We start from the raw sequence: 21,109 nt of genomic DNA on the forward strand, positions 1-21,109 counted from the left end.
TCAAACCCAATATTCAGGACAGTTTTAACTTCAATAAGTGGAACGTGTCAGACTCCACAGAGACATCACAATTGCTACTGATTTTATGTGAAAGATATTCAGATATTAAAGTTATGGGTGGTGTCACAAAACCCTATGAGATTAGATAGAAACCGATGGTTAGAAGCAGTAGTTTCCCTACACTAAAAACGATGGTATACTTACTCTTCCAGAAAGTGCTGCTGAGGTCCTATAATAGAGCCTGGCCGACATATTCTAATCCAAGCAATGACTTCTGCATGTGTGAATTTATAATGTTTCATTATGTAACAGGCTATCAGCGTTCCTGTTCTCCCCAGACCAGCTATAATAGACAAAAGTATTAAAATAAATAGCCATATCCATATACACATGTACAACATTTACGTCTTTTGAAACCAGAGTTGTTTGCCCCCCATATCACACCTCTATATTGCAACTTGAGCCAGTATGAAATATTATTAAGTGAACACTCATTAAATTTAATTTTTAATTACTTTTGCAGGTTGGCCAAACTCTAAAATATAAACAAACATTAGTTAGTTTTCCATAACTGTTTTCAGATTAAGGCAGTGTACCAGCTGTGTAAGTATAATTTATTCTCAATACTTCACAAGGAAATGAAAAAAACAGAAACTAAGGAACTTGTCCAAGTTAAAAGCAAGTTAGCACAGAATAGGGATTTTTCCTTATTCTAATCCTGTGCTCAACCCCCTAGTTTACAATTTAGTTGATTACCTGAAGATGTCCTTCAGGTGCCAAACTATGATTTCTGCAATAACAGTAACTATAGAGCTGCAAACACTTCTTCATTTCTATTTAATAAATTTTCATATAATATAGAATAACCACCACACTATATTTAATCAAGGAATAGTAATCTTGCTGTCTGACTTCTTACAAAGCTAAAATAATTCAAGAAATGGGATGAATCGGGTCACAAGAACAAATAATGAGCAGATTTTTTAACATAATACTTTCTCTGTAGACTGATTTAAAATGGAAGACAACATTGTTACATTTAAGACAGATGTGCAGTTTACGTTTGGAAAGCAGTCTGTAAACAGACTACTCAAACTGTAATAACTCACGTATTTCTGTATGAAAAACAAAACACTCTCTGATGTACAAATATATTTACATTAATTTATTATCGAAGGCTTCAGCAGCAAAGCTATATGAAAAACAACCTAAGGCTATAGAAACATCTGCAATAGAAAACTTTTAGATTAAAAGATTTCTGCAACAGCTCCTGTAAAAAGTTATTTCTATCTTGGAAGCTGTAGAAACATCCCTGGAAAAGCAAGAGAGCAATACAGATACCATACAGCAATATATTAAGGATGAATGAACACTAAATTTGTCACTTACTGATTTAGTTTCAAGGAAGGAACAAAGGCCAAGCAGTTTATTATCAGGCAATACAGCACTGAACTAATAGACAACTAGCTGTAAAGTGTAAATGTACTACACTGAACTCAGAGCATTTAGAGTCATACTTGTAACATAACTGTTAAGTGTATCACGTCCTTCCAGTACTTAATCCATGTAAGGGACGACAATATACTATTGTTATCAATAATTTGAGATTGTACTTCAGGCCAGACATGCTGGAGTTACTGTCACCAAAAGTCTGCTAACAACTTCTGGTCAGGGATTGTTACACACCTGAACTTAGTTTTTTTCTAAACATTTTGTAAGAAAATTTAGTCTCATAGAGGTGACAAATGTATACCACTGTGTTGCCTCTGGTACAGGGCAAAGAAATATTTTGCTAACGTCTTTATATAACTTTGTTAATGCACTTCATTCTTAATTGTCAATGCCCCGGCTAATCCTCCTTGTATAATCTTGAAAAGAAAACCACCGCAAACTGTGATTTATGCAGTTTAAAATATAAAGCTCTGTGACAACAGTATCATGAATGGGAGTTAATTTGCAATTGTTTATTTTTGTATATGATGACAGATTGAGTTCTATTGAACTAATCCACTGTGTAACACTCTCCTCTCTGTAAAATTTTAATTGGATACATAATCCATATTTGAGTACTAAAAAAAGATACATTAAGTCCCTCAATTATACAGCTAACAAAAAGCATCACGCCAGGTAGAGTATAAAGATGTATTATGTGGTGCCCAATATGAAGTTATGGTGCAGTGTTTTAATGTTGAAGTTATATTCTTTTTTAGGTTACAACAGTAACTGCAAAATTGAGTTTTACAACTTTAAAAAAGTTATGTTTGTTACATAAAAATCACAGCAGCAACTGACAAGCATGAAGAGGATTGCGTGCCCATCTTCTGTAAACACTAAGGATAGATTTTCACAAAACAAACAAAGATCATTATATGGAATAAAAAAGAAATCCTGCATAGTGCTAAGTGGGAAATAGTAACATAATGTATAATTCTCACGCTCAAGTAAAAGAATTTAATGTGAACTCTGAAAAATGAAACTAATCTGTGCAGGATCAAAAACTCTTAAGCAAAACTGTTTTCGAAGCAGAAAAAATTCTTTTTCATTATTAGTGAGGATTTATTCTTATTTTGAACTGCAAACACATGAGTACACTGTAAGGTTTTTACATACCTTTACAGTGTACCGCTATAGCACCTTCAGCATTCTCACATACGTTCAAGAACCGTCGCACTATATTGTCACTTGGTGTGCTTCCATCTTCGAAGAACAAGTCATAATGCTCAAAGCCAGCATCTGTAAAACGTTTTGCTTCGTAGATCTTTTTGTTTAGTCTTATGATCGATGTGACATTGTGCTTCCTAAAATAGGGAAAGTAGGCTTCAGGTGCATGAAGAGGATAACCTAAAAGATGTGAGAGAGAGAGAGCGAGAGAGAGAGAGAGAATATGGGTTGATTAATAAATCACTGAAAATTACCTTGATACAAACACACAGACCCAAACAGGGAGCGGAGTGATGATGGACAAGACACTGATCAGACAGCAGTGCACTCAAGTGACAGAGCTAATTCTCAGGCTAACCAGCAGGAGGCATCACAGCGGTGAGTCCAGCCTGCTACAATTACGTTAACAGAAATTTCCCTAAGAAGCCACAGCTTAGTATGTACAAAATATGCCGCCAAAGCTATTATTATGCTCGCACATCAGGTTCATCACGATGTGTGTTAATTTTAAATTGGTATTCTGGATAGCAGCCAACTGAACTTCTCATTGTTTATTGCTGGTTAACAGTGGGTAACTCATGGAGAAATAGCAGCTTTAGTTACGAAAAGGCCAGATCTTTTTTTTTCTTGAATTGGGATACTTACCTGAATTTCTTCCAAGCAATACACTTGGCTGTGCCAAGTGCAGATAATCATGAATAAAACTTTTCAGAATTCCTCCTATAGGGTATGCAGAGGGGGGATGAAGGAAACAAAAAACCATCATAAAAAATTTAAAACTAAGTACTCCTAGCAAATAAGTAAAATCCTGGTCCCACTGGAGTAAAAATCCAAACTCCTACTAACTTCAAAGGAGACAAGATTTCACGATTTATTTAATGCCATATAACAGGCAGGCGTTGGTTTGTTTTGTTGTTTTTTGAATACGAGAACTGATGTCTCTATTCGAAAGTGAGTTTTCAGAGAGGTGGAAGATGGATAGATCCAGAATCAAAAGATGAACTCTGGAACTATTTAAACTCAAGAAAAAAATGGAGCAGAAACCAAGATTAGATGGAGCTATAATTATTGCTCCGAGCAAAAGGTGATCCTCTAGACAAACCAGAAGCTTATCTTTTCATGTGGTCTTCAGAGAAGCTGAAGACAAGGCCCTGTCTGAAAATCTTTTGAGTCCGTAAGTCAGAAGTGGTATTGGCTCAGCTTGAAAAGAAATTTTTCTGCTTTCATCCAGAAGAAGGTGGACCTGAGCCAGTGAAGTTTCATTGTTTTGAGAAGATGACACTGCCTGGCAAACCCTCTGGCACTGGAAAAAAAGTTCACCAGGCTAAGAAACTCAACAAAGAGATTTGTGGGTTTTGAGAAGGCTGGAAGTTTCAGGGAAGTGTCTTGATGTTCCCTTGGGGTGCACAGGAATTGATAGAGGTACATTTTACTGAGATCAGAGGATTGTTTGTAAGAACTAGAGATTTGTCAAAATGCTTAATGAACAACAGCATACAGTGTGAGCAACTCCATTTGCAGAAAATGCAATTTTACTCTAAAGAACAATATTCATACAGAGTGACCTTACATGCACCATGCATGTAAGGTCATTCTGTGCTGAGAACATTAACTTTGAAGGGAAAAATGGATGCTTTCAGGTGCCAGACACAATCATCCTGCTGCTTGATCTGGCCCACTGGCTTCCAGTTGGATCATCCCTCATTCCTCCATTCCAGTATTTTATTTAAATATGTGTTTTAAAGGAACAACTTGTTAAGTCACATCCGTGCAAGTGTTTTGCCCACTGCAGGTAAAGATTGTAACTAAAAGTTCAAGTGTTTTTTCTCAGTTCACGTACTCAATACATTAGTCAGTCCTTTGAGGTTTCCCTGTATAGCCTGCCAGTTTCCCTTTAATTTGTATGTGTGTTTACATGAAACACAGCAGCTGGAAAGAGAGCACTAAAAATTAGAAGGCATGGCTATAGAAACCACAAAGATTGGCATGGAAACTGAGGGCAGGTGTAATAAAAATATCTGTAACCAATTGTTTAAAAACTAATTAGACCTGACTTGGCTCCTTTAACTAGTATGATTAAAATCTCTTCCCTTCTTGTGAGGTTTCATTTCCTTGCTCTCTCTAAGGATATAAAACCTACTAGTTTCCCTATCACCTACAAAATCTACAGTGGGCCACACCTAAATTTCTAATGACAAAAACAGCCTGGTTAACTCTTCAGGGCTCTTCTTATACAACATAAAAAATCTAAACTTGAACCTTTATTTCTACAATTCCCCCTTTGTAGCTCACCCTGAATTCTGCAAAAAGTGAGATCCGCTTCAAAAGAAAAGCAGGGAGGCACCTCAAATTCTGAGTCACTTTCTGAGTGAATTCCACAGACCTCCTTTAAACATCATTGAATGAAATTAAGAACATAAGAACATTGTGAAATTAAGTCCTCCGATGCGAAAACTCCATACAAAATTCTATCCAAACTGACAAAAAACATCATCATCCAAAAACCCATCAACTTATCAATTTATCTACTACAATCACAGTAACTTAAACAACAAAAACCAACAAAACAAACTGTAACATTTATCTACAGTCTTCACAAATATTACAGAGATTTGAAATAAAGACTAATCATACTCAGGAACAGGAAGATTATAAAATAAAAAGTAAATATACTGTTTTGACATATGATTGACAAGAAAAACATACCATTTTCAATTTTGGTTTTTGGATGAGGTCCACTAAATGCTAAAAATTTTCCTGGAACAATCCAGTTGAAGTCACCATTTTCTACTCGCTAGTGAACATTTTAGGAGAAAAGAAAGGACAAACATTTTAAAATTCACTCACAACTGTTAAAATATATTTTTAATAATTTTGTATCTTCTATACCAATCATATGAGCAAAACATTTCAGACATAACAATTTAGCTCAGAAAATGGGAAAAACCAGACATGCATGAAGCTGCTTGCCAGAAGTTTAGAAGATAGTAAAGGTAATCTTAGAAAAGTCTGCTTTGGAGAGACCTTCAAACAGGCAAGCCTTTCTGCACTTGAACTAAAATATTTCTGCATAAAGATTCATGCTTTCCAATGCATCTCTACTTATTAAATACAATAGGTGCTATCAAACTCAAATTTTATGGATTTCTGAAGGCTATGGAAATCTACCACATCATTAATGCTGGCAAAATAAATTAATAGGAAACAAAATTAAGACAAATTAGCTGTCAAAATAATAACTTACTTTTGTCTTTGTATATAGCTCTGATGGGTCAGTAAATACAAAACCAAGTATAAATAAATAAAAGGATATTAAAATTTGAAAGAGTGTTTTCTTTTAAAGCAACTACTAGACTGCATGTTCCTCTAACATGAGAAACAAAAGTGGTTTGTTTATTATTAAACGCAGGCTTCACAACTAATCTGTAAATCTGATATTCTTCCATTGCTCACAGAGCCTGTTAAAGCTAAAAGCATATTGGAGATGCATAAGGCAAGCTCATAATCTCTAAGGCTTCTTTAAAAAAAATAATAGTGGTTTCATTCCCACTTTGAAAATGTAGTTGCTCTACAATGACATTTTATGCAATGACACTCTATTTGCATGTAGTATGAATACTTTTATGTAATGTATGAGTAGATGCTGTATTCAGTAGCTCAGCTCTTCATTCCACATAAAAACTTACTAAGTAAAAAAAAATTATTATACCCATCACTGTAGGTGACTTGCAAATTATTTGCCTGGCTACCCCATTGCAACTGACTCCATGGTACTTCCACAAGCAAAATTCATGCTGAACTAAACAGGAGTATAAGTAGTGGTGGCCTGACTCCTTAATTGGCAAATAGTAGAAACATAAGCAAATTTATACCAAATGACTATAATGTCAGTAGACTGAAAAGAATTTTACATAAGACTGTTTTTTTTACTTGATAAGTGGGAGGGGCAGCTCCTAACTCAACGTTGTCAGCTGTATTCATGAATAACAAATTTTTTGTACGTCATGACATCATCCACACCTCGATTTTTAACCTAACTGAGCAAAAGTACAGCTGACAGATAACTGGATATAGTTGATATGAACCTAAGATACCACTATACATTCAGTATTTTCTGCCTAGTTCAATGAAAAGGGAAAATAATCTACAAGCCTAGGCCTGTATAGGACAATGAAGGAGAACTGGTTTCTGCATTCATTATTTGTGCATATCTGCCCATTCCAAATTACTCTTAAACAGTGCCTTTTTTGTAGAAATAAAGGGGACTCTCACCCTCACCCTCCCCCCCACCCACAGCCAATCTCACAGCTGGAGCTGCTCAGTTACCAGTATTCAGTACCAGCAAATACTGGCACAAAAAAACACTGTTCTTATATATTCCCACGGCTGTACTACAAGTACATCACATTTGTGGCCAGTGTTCCCTGTAAGCTGAGTGCATGGGCACCAGCCCAGGAGAGATTCAGGTGCTGTCCAGCTGATTAGCAGAGTGCCCACAGCCACCCACAGCTGTCAGCATGTGTTTCTACTGGTGGTGCACAGCTGCACATGCCCTGGTGCACATAATAAAATGTATTCCACCCATGGTTGGAAAAACTAGAGGAAACTCTGTCCGTGCGTAAGTGTTTACATTTTAGCTTTCCACACTGCAGCCGTGTCTACACGTGCACGCTACTTCGAAGTAGCGGCACTAACTTCGAAATAGCGCCTGTCACGGCTACACGTGTTGGGCGCTATTTCGATGTTAACATCAACGTTAGGCGGCGAGATGTCGAAGCCGCTAACCCCATGAGGGGATGGGAATAGCGCCCTACTTCGAAGTTGAACGTCGAAGTAGGGCACGTGTAGATGATCCGCGTCCCGCAACATTGAAATAGCGGGGTCCGCCATGGTGGCCATCAGCTGAGGGGTTGAGAGACGCTCTCTCTCCAGCCCCTGCGGGGCTCTATGGTCACCGTGGGCAGCAGCCCTTAGCCCAGGGCTTCTGGCTGCTGCTGCTGCAGCTGGGGATCCATGCTGCATGCACAGGGTCTGCAACCAGTTGTCGGCTCTGTGGATCTTGCGTTGTTTAGTGCAACTGTGTCTGGGAGGGGCCCTTTAAGGGAGCGGCTTGCTGTTGAGTCCGCCCTGTGATCCTGTCTGCAGCTCTGCCTGGCACCCTTATTTTGATGTGTGCTACTTTGGCGTGTAGACGTTCCCTCGCAGCGCCTATTTCGATGTGGTGCTGCGCAACGTCGACGTTCAACGTCGACGTTGCCAGCCCTGGAGGACGTGTAGACGTTATTCATCGAAATAGCCTATTTCGATGTCGCTACATCGAAATAAGCTACTTCGATGTAGGCTTCACGTGTAGACGTAGCTTGGGAGTATGTGAATTGAATAAATACACAAAGCAGGTTCGTTTGTGTGTATGCTCAGCATCTAAACTGGAGAAATGAAAATATACAGCTAAGTGAAGTGGCATTTGCTCATGAGAGAGTAGTGGAGAAATGGAGAATGGAAAACACATATACTTCTTAAATGGGCAAACCTGAAAGAATTCAAGAAGAAAAATTGAAGCTGCTCCCAGATTATTTCTTTAAACAGATCAAAATTAATCCAAAACAGCAACGTTCCTTTAAATACCATATTCTACATTCTCATTCTTCAAGAGTGAATTATCTCAAATGTAAACATTCAACAAATAATGGAACACTTTGTACACAGATTACTAGTTTATACTATTACATACCCACTCTCCTAGAGAAACGTGACTGGGCATGTACTGTACACATTCCATAGAACCTTCTTTTTCAATCAACTATCTTTTGTTTTTTAAAACAAGTGTTTTACAAACAATAAACAGAATAAAGAAATTCCATATTGATTACTTCTTCAACATAATACACGGTCACTACAACAGAAACATGTTAAGCAATGCAACAAAGACTACTGTTGTGGAGAACAAAACTGGTTTATATCTATGCACCCTAGAACACAAACGTACTTAGAAAAAAAAATCTTTCAAAGATTTTTGAAATCGTGGAAACAGGTAGAAACAGGACTCAGCCCACTCAAGCCTTTTGATCAGGCCTGTGGACCACCCCTCTGCGACCACAAGGCAGACTCTCTGCTTGCTGCAGCTACTCAAAAGTGCTGGCGGCTCCCTCTAGGAACTGTGCACCCCTTGACTTCTGGCCAATGTGAGCTGCATTTATTGGGCTGCAGGTAGGGGCAGCGTGACTAGTTTCCTTCCCCTTCCCCCCGCAAGGAGGAACCTCCAACTATTTTGAGCAATCTGGGGCTGTGGCAGGCAGGGAGCCTTCCTCAGGGCCCTACCTGCGTAAGTGCCTCCTGACCAGAGCCTGCCTCTGGCACACCAGCCTCTCCTGCTCCCCAGCTCCTGGCTCCAGGCTACTACCCAAAACCTCTGCATCTACCTCATTGCCAGATCACAACTCCCTACCAGATACTGCACCCTCTCCTAAATCCCTCCTCCAAAGCACAATCCTCTTCTGGATCCCAGAGCGGTCCCCGGGTAACCACCCCCACTTGCCCAAGAATGGAGCCCTGGGTAACACCCCCCCCATGCTGCAGGCCCTACCCCTTTCCCCCCTGCCCCCTCACTGACCCTGGCCCTCTCCCTAACCATTCTGGCCAGGGATTACCTTGGGGAAAGGGTGGGCAGTAGATAGCATTGGCAGCTGAAGGGGCTCTTCTATCCCCTGGTCTCCCTCCTGCCCCCACCCCCACTCCCCATGCAGACTCTGACACAACCTCCTTGTCCACTGGGCCCTGCTCCTCCATCGTGGCTGGCGGCCTCCCAAACACCTGCAGAGAAGTGGGGCTCAGCAGGCCAGGAGACTGTATCAGAGCACTGTGTGGTGAGTGCTGGGAAGAGGCGGAAGGGCCAAGGGGAAGTGATCCTCCTGCATTTGCCACTGCAGCCACTGCCTACTGCCTGCCCCCTCCCCTGGCTAATCCTCCCCCTCCCACGCCACAGGGTTCCCTAAAACACAGGGCCTGGGGCAGCTCCCCCCCGCACCTTGTCCTATGGCTGAGATGGCTCTGCTGGACCCTTTACCCCCTGTGGCATTCCAAGTCCTGCTCCAGGTCACCACTGAAAACCTCTACATCCTCTCTTCCCTTGACCATGATTTCTTCCCAGACCCTGAACCCTCCAACACCTCTCCCTCAGGTCAGAATCCCCTTCCACAGCCATATCATCTGCCTGAACCTGAATCCCAATCCCCTGCCCCAGGTTACAACTATTGTTCCCGCTATCTCTTTCTCTTCATGGGAGAAATAAATTTTATTATGCGTACCAAGGCACTAACAGATTTGAACCACCAACAGAAACACATGATGCTCACTACAGGTGGCTGTGAGCGCTCTGCTAATCAGCTGGGTGGCACCTGAATCTCGTCTGGGTGGCTGCCCAAGTGCTCAGCTTACAATAGGCAGAGTGCCAGTTTTTGGAGGTGCAACTGTATTGAACATTCAGGATTCATCAATGACTCCCTATCCCTCTTACAGCTCAGAGGTGGGTAATAATTTTTGACAGGTGAACTGCTCCAAAATTCTGGTAAGAGGTCAAGGGTAGCCAGACATGTATTGAGTTTAAAATTTGTCTGTAATTTTACTCTTTACATACAAAAAGCTGACTTAACTTCTCAATGACCAGTCTTCTTGCCTATTACCTATAGTCTCTTATGCTTCAGAGGGACCATAATTCATACATACTGTCCTCTTATCTCAAATAAAAAAACAGTTCTTTAATGGAGCCAGAGGCCTTCTAAGGTCAGCACATCTACAAATCTTTTGATTTATTTCACAATGCTCAACTGCAGCAATACACTTAAAAAGGAATACCACTGCTTCATGCTAGCTACATGAATTCTTTTTGAACATGTAGAGTTTTCTAGAAATACTACATATAGCACATCAAAGCACTGGATAAATTTAAGTAAGGTGGCTTTTTTTAAAAAGCAATTTCCAAAAGACATTTTTATATGTATTCAGTTTAATACAATCACCAACATAAATGAGCAGTATATCTCGGTAGACATGCAAATATAAAATCTCAACACTACAGATGATTTCTATTTATGCCAGCATTCTAATTCAAAGCACATGACACTGTACATAAAAGTCTAACATACTTGAAAGAAAGCTACAATTAAGAATTAAATATTAAGCTATACCAACCTCATAGTGTTCATACTCATCCACATCAAATGTCTTAAAATCAAAAAATCCATGCTGACAGGCCTAAAAACAATAAAAATATTAGTTCAGAATAGCATACGGTCAGGTCTTTGCATTTTGTAGCTATATGAAAATCAACAAAATAAAAATGCCTGAGTTTGATTTAAAAAAATATATCTAGTATTTTATACTAAGAGACTCTTGCAGCTTGCATGCTTGAGCATATCAGAAAACTCAGAACTTTAACATAAAGGTACCGCCTGTCATCTGACATGTATGGTTTTTTTAAAGAAGAACTTTTTACTAAGACAAATGTACAATAAAATGTTAACATAGGACATCCTCTATTACTTATTCAGGATTAGGTTAATATTCAAAGAACGTAACTGTATATTCTAATTTTTTGTCTGGGAAGTCTTTCCTCAAGGTAGCCTTTAATTACATTACTACATTACTACAAAAATAACTTAGAAGTTGCTTACTTTGAAGTACAACTTTGAAGTAAACAACTTCAAAGTAGAGCGTCTACACATATCTTACTTTGAAGTTAAACTTCAGAGTAGGGCACTACTCCATTCCCAGGAATGGAGTAAGGACTTCGAAGTTGGGCATCTTACTTCAAAGTTAAATTTGAGGTAAGGGAAAAATGTGTGTAGACTCTCTGCTGGCTACTTTGATGTAGTGCTTAACTTCAAAGTTAATGTTCAAGTTAGTTCCTAGTGAGATGTACCCTAACAGACTCTGCTTCTCAAATAATAAAATTATTTATGACTATTTTATACTATTTACTTATTACTTTATATAGTGTATAATGTAAGCTGAACAATGAATGAGAACAGGATTCCCTCACTCAACACTTTTTGAGAATAAATGACTTATGGTGTCTGTCTGACAGAGCAGAAAATGCAGTATACAGTAAAGCAAAAATGTGTATATATATTGTATTTGAGAAACAGTATGAGTACATAATTAAAAATCATGATGTTTATGAAAACGGCATACAAAAATTATGGTAGTGTGTGTACTCGATCAGTTCAAAAAACGAAAGGTAAATGAACTCCCCCATAAATATAAATTTGTAAAAATCTCCATTTTAGGACTATTTTCTGATTTTAGGGGGCCTGACTAATTTTATTCTCAAATGTTTAGTGTTGGCAATCCTGTCACACATTTCCTAGAAAGTACTTATTTCTTCAGTTCCATGCAAAACTGCACAATGAATGCCTAATAGAAATATTACAAAGAACACCTGCTTAGCTTTGTCTCTAGCTATGGAACATTTAACATACTCAGTATAGCTTCAAGCAATGTTACAAGACTGTCCCAAAGTGCAAGGCAATTTTTGGCCAAACTGAAGTGAGGGTGGGGGAAAGCACAAACAGACTGCTTTCTAAATCAGAACTACTTATTTTGTCCCTGCTGGAAACACCGCTTGGGAGTCTAACAAGTATACATTTGACTTATTTAAAAAAATAGTTTTCTCGATAGGTTTGACACAAATTACAAACTGAAAATCCAATTTGAAAATTATACTGAAAGTGAAGAAATATTCAAGACCAGTCAGACTGCTGCAAAAAGGGAATGGTACAATAAAAACTAAGCAAATTATATTAATGGCATTACTGTCTTACAACAGTTTTGGAAAGGCTGGAAAGCTATATCAAATCATAAAAGTCAGTGTTCCAAGAATTTTATTTATTACAGGTTATAAAGATAATACTTGTAATAAAACTGGGCTAGGCTGTTGCTCATTTTCATGCTGTTATTCACAAGTGTTTTGTTAAATCTAGTGTTTGTGAAATAGCAGTTATATGAAATACTTGTAATGAAATCTTTGTTTTCTCAATAAGTAAGGGTACTAAACTAAGTTATTCCTTACTACCCATTTTGAATTTGAGCCAATGAGTTGTTACAGAAACATTTCCACACAGAGGGGGTTTGATGTACATACAAGTTAATATAAATCTACGAATAAATCTGTAAATCTTAAGTGGCAGTCAACTAGTAAATTGGTAATTTAACACTTTCACCTACATTCAGACTTTAAAGGAAGTCTTCACTCTTCCAAATTGTGTGGCAAGGGATGACTTCTTCTTACCAAATATAAAAAAATCCACCAGGTTTCTGGATTTTTTTTAAGAATAATTGAAATTTACAGAAAGGAGAAGTGATATCACCTTTTTTATTCCCTGCAAGCAATCCAGGATTGTGAGATTGTATGTGCAGTTCCCAAATGAGGCATCCCTACAAATTTAATACAAATTAACGTTAGCATGTATGACAAATCAAGAATATGCATAACCATAGCAGCACTACATCTATTTATTTCATATTTATTCAACTGTCATGTGAAAGTTTCAATCTAGTTAGCAAAAACATTAATATACAAATTATGAATATGCTAAATATCTTCCCTCCACACTGAATTACTGCAATTTCTAGTAATTAATGTGAAATTATTTTTTCAAAATAAATCAAAATTTCTTCATCTCAGCAGCCATACATTTTCAGGAAACCCATTGTGCTTCTTTATGATAATTTAATTCTCTTTGTTACATATTTAACTGTGCTTAGCAACCTCTCTCTCACTGAAGTTTTTGCCACAGCATGTGCAAACAAGGATCAGTCTTGGCAAGAGAAAAAAATAAACACACACATAGTAAAAATCAGACACAAGTCTGAATTTCTGTTTTTACACAGCCCAGCTAACCTTAGGAGAGGGTAGAATATAACCACCAAGTGGCATTTCTTCTGAAAACTATTTCACTTAACCACTTAACTACAGATGCAGTTAACAATTATTCGGACACACAATGTAACCGAAAAATAGTTTGATATCCTTATCAAGTTTGCCTTTAGGGAAAAATGTAGCTCCTCATAGTGAGTATAATTTCATGTCATTACCAACCCAGACATTTAAAAAGTAATTAATTACTTCAAACACAAACACAGCTTCATTCAAAAATTACAGAGAACACACTCCTTAGAATTGACAAAGTGAAAATATGATTTTTAAACTGTTCAACAATAAATGGTTTCCCATCTTCATATTTTGAGGCAATGTATTTTCCCATAAATAACTCAAACAGAAAGAAATAAAAGGCTTTTGAACATGTAGCCAGAGTATAATAAACATTTTTCCACATATTAATAAATGTTCCAACTTGGGAATTCTCACACTACTCATCATGTAGGACAGAAAGGCCATTATAAAGTGTAAATATGTAGTACATGATTTTTTGCATTCTGAGCACATAAATGCATTCCTAAATTGTGTACACAATGGTCAATTCGATGCATTATTTTTTATCTTAATTGCCAGTACAATGTGAAAGCAGGGGTGAGGATGGAATTTGTCTCAATGCTGATTTTTTTAAAATTAACGTTTCTGTCTAGCTGCTAGTTATCAGCAGTTTTGTACTGGTGTATAACTTAGAGAAGTGTATTTTAAAATGTGTTCTGCGGAACACTGGTGTTCCATGAACAATTTGCAGGTGTGCTGTGAGCATTTGGAAAAATACACTGATGGTATGTATTTTGTAATTAAAACCAGATGCAATACTACTGCTTCATTGCCATGACACTTGATTAAATTACTTCATTTTGTTTTTGCTGTGTGTGTAGCAGTTTGTTTGTTTTTGGTTTGATAACATTTTTTTAAGGAAATTTTTGTAGGTGTTCCACATAAAAATATTATTGTTTAGTTTTCCATGGTCTCAAAAGTTCAAGAAACACTGACTTAGAGCACTCAGAGGCAACCCACTATCAGAACGAAACAAACAAGAACAACTAACAAAACAGTCACGTTCAGAGCTAAACCCAACCCTTTCTCACAGTAGTATCTTGGGATAGGTCTACACAGCATAGCTGTTTTGAAATAACAATCCTAGCGTCTCTACGCAATGCAACTGCTATTTAGAAATAGCAGTTGGCTTATTTCAAAATTGGTAAACTTCATTCTACAAGGAATAGCACCTATTTTGAAATAGGTGCTGTTAAGTCAGGGAATAGAACTTAATGGGATTGTCTATACTACCACCTTCCTTTGAAGGAAGGATGGTAATTAGGGTGTTGGGAGTTTACTAATGAAGTGCTGCTCTGCATACGCAGCACTTCATTAAGCAAATTCCCCCCCGCGGCAACTTCGAAGTTTTAAACTTCAAAGTACCAGCTTGCGTCTAGCCACGGCTCACCCGCCGGTACTTCAAAGTGCTGGGGTAACTTTGAAGTCCCCGGCACTTCGAAGTACCGGTGGGTGAGCTGTGACTAGACACAAGCCGATACTTCGAAGTTTAAAACTTTGAAGTTGCTGCTGGGGTGGGGTGGGGGAATTTATTTAATGAAGTGCTTCATATGCAGTGCAGCACTTCATTAGTAAACTCCCAACACCCTAATTACCATCCTTCCTTCGAAGGAAGGTGATAGTATAGACAAGCCCATTTTGAAATAAGCCATAGTGCACCCAATGGCTCTATTCTGAAACATGTTCTGTCTGTGTAGACACTGTATTTCAAAATAGAATCACAGAACACTAGAACTGGAAGGGACCTCAAGAGGCCATCGAGTCCAATTCCCTGACCCCTTGGCAGAACCAAACACCATCTAGACTATCCCCATTAGGTGTCTATCTAACCTGCTCTTAAACATCTCCAGCGATGGAGATTCTACAACCTCCCCAGGTAAGTTATTCCACTGTTTAACCACCCTTGACATTTAGGAAGTTTTTCCTAATGTCTAATGTAAACCTCCTTTGCTGTAGTTTAAGCCCATTGCTCCTTGTCTTATCCTCAGAGGCCAAGGAGAACAATTTTTCACCCTCCTCTTCGTAACCCTCTTTGAGGTCCTTGTAAACTGCTATCGTGTCCCCTCTAAGTCTTCTCTTTTCCAACTAAACAAGCCCAGTTCTTTCATCTTCCCTCATAGTTCATGTTCTCTAGACCTTTAATCATTCTTGTTGCTCTTCTCTGGACCTTCTCCAATTTCTCCGCATCTCTCTTGAAATGTGGTGCCCAGAATTGGACACAACACTCCAATTGAGGCCTGATGGGTGCTGAATAGAGCGGAAGAATGACTTCTCATGTCTTGCTCGCAACACTCCTGTTAATGCATCCCAGAATCATGTTTGCAACAGCATCATGCTGTTGACTCATATTTAGCTTGTGGTCCACTTATGACCTCTAAATCCCTTTCCACAGTACTCCTTCCTAGACAGTTGCTTCCAATTCTATATGTATGAAGCTGATTGTTTCTTCCTAAGTGGAGTACTTTGCATTTGTCCTTATTAAACTTCATCCTGTTTACCTCAGACCATTTGTCCAGATCATTTTGAAATATGACCCTATCCTTCAAAGCTGTTGCAACTCCTCCCAACTTGGTATGATCTGCAATCTTAATAAGCGTACTCTGCCAATATCAAAATCATTGATGAAGATATTGAATAGAACCGGTCTTGGCACTCACCTGCACTACCCAGCACCTGGATTCATGGACAGCTCTGGGCACCCAGATACCCAGTGAGACGTACGCAGGCTGGCCCACACCCGGGGACAATCCCACCTGGGGGGAACACTTGTGCACACCTAATGCCGCATGGATGTCATGCCTGCCATGGCAGGGCCCCAGAGGGGATGGGGAGGCGGGGCCTCGGGGGGACAGAGTCCTGGAGGGATTGGGGGGGCAGGACCATGGGGAGGACAGAGCCTGGGGGAGATGGGGAGATGGGGTCCCACTCGGGGACTGACACGCCATCCATCTCCTCTTCCAGGTGCAGCAAGTGAGGGCCTGCACAGCCCATCGGCATTGGTGGTCCTTGAGAGCCCCTGGAGGCATCGGGCATAGACCAGGCGCCTCCAGTGGCAACAACATGTCGGATGACCTTGTCAGCCTCTGCCAGGCAGAGCTGATGGACAGGCACCTCCAGCTGGAGGAGGCCAACCGGGCATGATGGAGGGAGGTGTGGGACCAGCTCATGTCCCAGCTGGAGGGCATCCATGGGACCCTGCAGGAGCACATGGGCAATGTAGCCTAGCGACTGGCAATACCTCAATTTTGCCCTTTAGATGATGAGCTCCTATGTAGACACAGCCTAACTGTTTACCCAAGAGATCTTTCACTCTCCTCTCGGAATCATCTGATACTAGTCTCTAGTTGGCTGTGGTTACACTACAGGGATCTGTTCACAGAAGTCACTGTAGGAAGAGATTTCCCGACAAATCTTCTGTTGACAGAGTAGGTGGACTGCCTGGCAGCTCTCTCAATAAAACTGGCACCAGGAAGCCCAGCAGACAGAGTTGCCCATTGTTCTGGCTGCCCTATATGTTGAGAGAAGCCCCCACCCCCCAAGCATCCACACAGCTTTTTTGTCGACAGAATCTGTCGACAGCAGCATTATGCTTCATGGCTGAGAGGCAGAATGCTGCCAGCAAAAGTGCTAAGGTTTGTCAAAGAACTCTCAACAAAACACATTTTGTGTGTGGATGGGCCACCAGTTTTGTCGACAAAACCAGGGTTTTGTTGGTGAAACTCCCCAGTATAACCATAGTCCTTGAGACAGAGCAACTGACTAGAAAGATATTATGTCTGTCTTATCTGGTAAGGCAATTCCTATGGTCCTAATTAAGCCAAATGTGTCAGAAAATAGAGAGGAAAAATTTTAAAGTAAGCCTTGATTGCACATAATATAGTGTACCTTCCCTTTTTATATGGTTACTATTTTTATATGCATGCTTTCATATGCTTTAAGAGAATACGTATTCTCACTAGAAGGAAAATAGTTAGGTCATCTTTCAAGTTTTCTTGATAGAAGAATCAAAATGTATACCTTTTGGTAAGTTTTCCCAGTATACAGAAAACAAGGAATTCTACTCTAAAAAAGAAGATTCAGTTTTGATGGGGCTAACTGGCATAAACAAGCAGTTCTGAGAAGATAGACACAAGTATATTTTAGTATGATGTCTGAGAGAATGAATAGGAACATACATGTGGCTCTATCAAGCAAAATCTAGTAACAGAGCAGTGGTAAAGAGAAGTTACTCACCGTAGTAACGATGGTTCTTCGAGATGTGTCCCCGTGGGTGCTCCACGATAGGTGTCGGGCTCATCCTGGCGCCACAGATCGGATCTTTCCAGCAGTTTCTACCGGACCGCACATGCGCCGGCGCGCGTCGCTCCCTTGTGCGCTCCCAGCCACGTGCGCGATCTGGTCCCCACCAGTTCCTTGACCAGCCGCCTCGGATGCTCCTGAAAAACACCAAACAGAGATCCAAAGCGGAGAGGATGGGCGGGTGGTGGAGCACCCACGGGGACACATCTCGAAGAACCATCATTACTACGGTGAGTAACTTCTCTTTCTTCCTCGAGTGTCCCCGTGGGTGCTCCATGATAGGTGACTACCCAGCAGTAACCCAAGAAAGGAGGCGGGTAATCGGGTTATGTGTAGCTTGCCCCCGAAAGGACCACTGTCGAGAGGTGGGTATCTTCTTGGAATACCCGGTGTAGGGCATAATGCTTGGCGAAGGTGTCATAGGATGACCAGGTCGCCGCTCTGCAGATGTCTTTTAGCACGATGCCCTTGAAAAAGGCTGTTGATGCCGCCACCGCCTGGGTGGAGTAAGCCCTAGGCGGGGCCAATAAAGGAGCCTTTCGAAGTTTGTAGCACATCTTTATGCAGGACACAATGTGCTTCGAGATTCTCTGTGAAGAGAGACCCTCTCGTTTTGACCTGGGAGCGAGAGAGACTAAGAGTCTGTCCGTTTTCCGGAAGGACTTAGTTCTGTCTATGTAGAAGGCCAATGCCCTCCTCACGTCCAGGAGGTGCAGGCGTGCCTCCTTGCTGGAGCTATGAGGCTTCGGGTAAAACGAGGGCAAAACTATAGGTTCGTTAAGATGGAACTCTGAAGAAACTTTCGGAACGAAGGCTGGGTGCAGCCGTAAGGTTACCGCCTCCTTTGAGAATACCGTGCAGGGCGGCGTTGCCATAACTGCTGCGAGCTCACTCACCCTGCGAGCTGACGTGATTGCAAGAAGGAAGGTTATCTTTATCGTAAGGAGATGGAGGGAAACTGTGGCTAAGGGTTCAAAGGGTGGTCCCGTTAGCATGCTGAGCACCAGGTCCAAGCTCCACGATGGTGGAAGTGGCTTCTGAGGGGGGTACAGGTTTACCAGCGCCTTCAGGAACCTGATAACAATAGGATGGGCAAACACCGTGGGCCCTTCTTCTTCATGCGGAAAAGCCGATATAGTGGCGAGATGGACCTTCAATGAGGATAGGGAGAGTCCGCCTCTCTTGAGGTCCAGTAAGTATTCTAATATTACAGGTATAGGCACCTCAAGGGGAGCTAACTGCTTGGTGGAACACCATGCAGTGAATCGAGTCCATTTCTGTTTGTAGGTCTTCCTGGTGGAGATCCTTCGGCTACTTTCCAGGACTTCTTGTACTGCCTCCATACATGTACCTTCTAGGGAGCTGAGCCATGGATTAACCATGCTTGTAGGCGCAGGCCTCGGGGATGTGGATGCACTATGGACCCCTGGGCCTGCGTGAGCAGGTCCGGCGCTACCAGAAGGGGAAGCGGTGGACAATTCGACATGCGGAGAAGCAAGGGGAACCATTGCTGTCGATCCCATGTGGGGACCACTAGGATCATGCGGGCTCTCTCCCTCCTGGCTTTCTGCAGGACCTTGTGGATGAGCACCGTGGGGGGGAACATGTAAAGCAGGGGGCCCTTCCACGAAATCGCGAATGCTCACCCAAGGACCCCCGCCCCAGTCCTGCCCTGGAGCAGTATTGGGGGCACTTCTTGTTGTGCTGAGTGGCAAACAGGTCTATCTGGGGAAACCCCCATGCATGAAAGATCGGTCGTAGCAGATCGGAGAGGATCTGCCACTCGTGTGTGAGTGCGAAGCGCCTGCTTAGCTGGTCTGCCTTCACGTTGTGAGCGCCTGGTAAGCACGAGGCTTTCAATGTTATATTGTTGGCGATGCACCAGTTCCACAGCCGGACTGCTTCCGCACATAAGGCATGGGATCGAGCTCCACCTTGTCGATTTATATAAAACATGGTGGAGATATTGTCTGTATTGATCCCGACTACCTTGCCTTGTATGTGGTCTTGAAAGCGTTTGCAGGCGTTGAACACTGCTCTGAGCTCCAGTATGTTTATATGCAGTGACTGTTCCGCAGGGGACCACAGTCCTTGTATCACCTTTTCGCCAATGTGTGCTCCCCACCCTATGTGGGAGGCATCGGTGGTGAGAAAAATAGAGATTTGTGGTTGGTGAAAGGGTACCCCTGTTAGCATGTTCTTGGGGTTTACCCACCATTGCAGGGATCTGCGCACCTCTGTCGTGGGCGACACCACCCTGCGGACGGTGTGGGATGCCGGCTTGTAAACGCTCGCCAGCCAATGTTGTAGGTTGCGCATATGCAATCTGGCGATCTGTACCACGAACGTTGCCGCTGCCATGCGGCCGAGCAGCTGCAAGCACGTTAAAACCGGCACCATGGGACTGTATGTAATGACTTGTACCAGGGAACCGATGGCGCGAAAGCGAGCGTTGGGTAGATAAACCCTTGCTGTGATAGAATTTATGCGTGCCCCTATGAACTCTATGTCCTGTGTGGGGTCGATCTTTGACTTCGCAAGGTTGATGACCAGGCCCAGCGAAGAAAACATGTTTGCCGTTATGCATATCATGCGTAGTACCTCTGCCTTCGAGGCCCCTTTCAGTAGGCAGTCATCCAGATATGGGAATATAAATACCCCCTGTCTGTGCAGGTAGGCTGACACCACTGCCAGGGTCTTGGTACAGACTCTGGGGGCCGAGGAGAGGCCGAATGGCAGAACCTTGTATTGGAAATGTTCTTTGCCGATCATAAACCGGAGAAAATGGCTGTGAGCCGGGTGGATTGTTACATGATAATACGCATCTTGTAAGTCGAGGGCTGCAAACCAGTCTCCATCGTCCAGTGCTGTGAGTATAGAGGTGACTGTGATCATCCGAATGCGTTGTTTGTGCAAGTACCAGTTGAGGCCTCGAAGATCTAAGATGGGCCTCCAGCCTCCTGTTTTCTTCTCTGTGAGGAAGTATCGTGAATAAAACCCTTTCCCCTGGAGTCGCTCCGGCACTCCTTCCACCACCCCTATAAGCATCAGGTGGTCCACCTCGTGCTTGAGTTTCACCTCATGGGAGACTTTCCTGAGATGAGGCCTGGGCGGAGGTCTTGGCGGTGGGAGCGACTGAAAGGGGATCACGTAACCTGT

General features: G+C 41.5%; 1 protein-coding gene across 6 annotated transcripts in view; it reads right to left on the reverse strand.

The window, feature by feature from the left end:
- CDC14A (cell division cycle 14A) overlaps positions 1-21,109 on the reverse strand; it is a 165,040-nt gene that overhangs the window by 66,528 nt on the left and 77,403 nt on the right. For all 6 annotated transcript variants that reach the window (XM_075002728.1, XM_075002730.1, XM_075002727.1 and 3 more), the window contains exons 6-10: positions 13,026-13,092; positions 10,849-10,911; positions 5,368-5,455; positions 2,611-2,841; positions 205-343 (exon numbers count right to left, since the gene is read on the reverse strand). In XM_075002728.1, coding sequence (XP_074858829.1) covers positions 205-343; positions 2,611-2,841; positions 5,368-5,455; positions 10,849-10,911; positions 13,026-13,092 — 588 coding nt within the window. The remainder of the gene's footprint in view (positions 1-204; positions 344-2,610; positions 2,842-5,367; positions 5,456-10,848; positions 10,912-13,025; positions 13,093-21,109) is intronic.

The sequence above is a fragment of the Carettochelys insculpta genome, chromosome 9 (assembly GCF_033958435.1).
Source record: "Carettochelys insculpta isolate YL-2023 chromosome 9, ASM3395843v1, whole genome shotgun sequence".
NCBI lineage: Eukaryota > Metazoa > Chordata > Testudines > Carettochelyidae > Carettochelys > Carettochelys insculpta.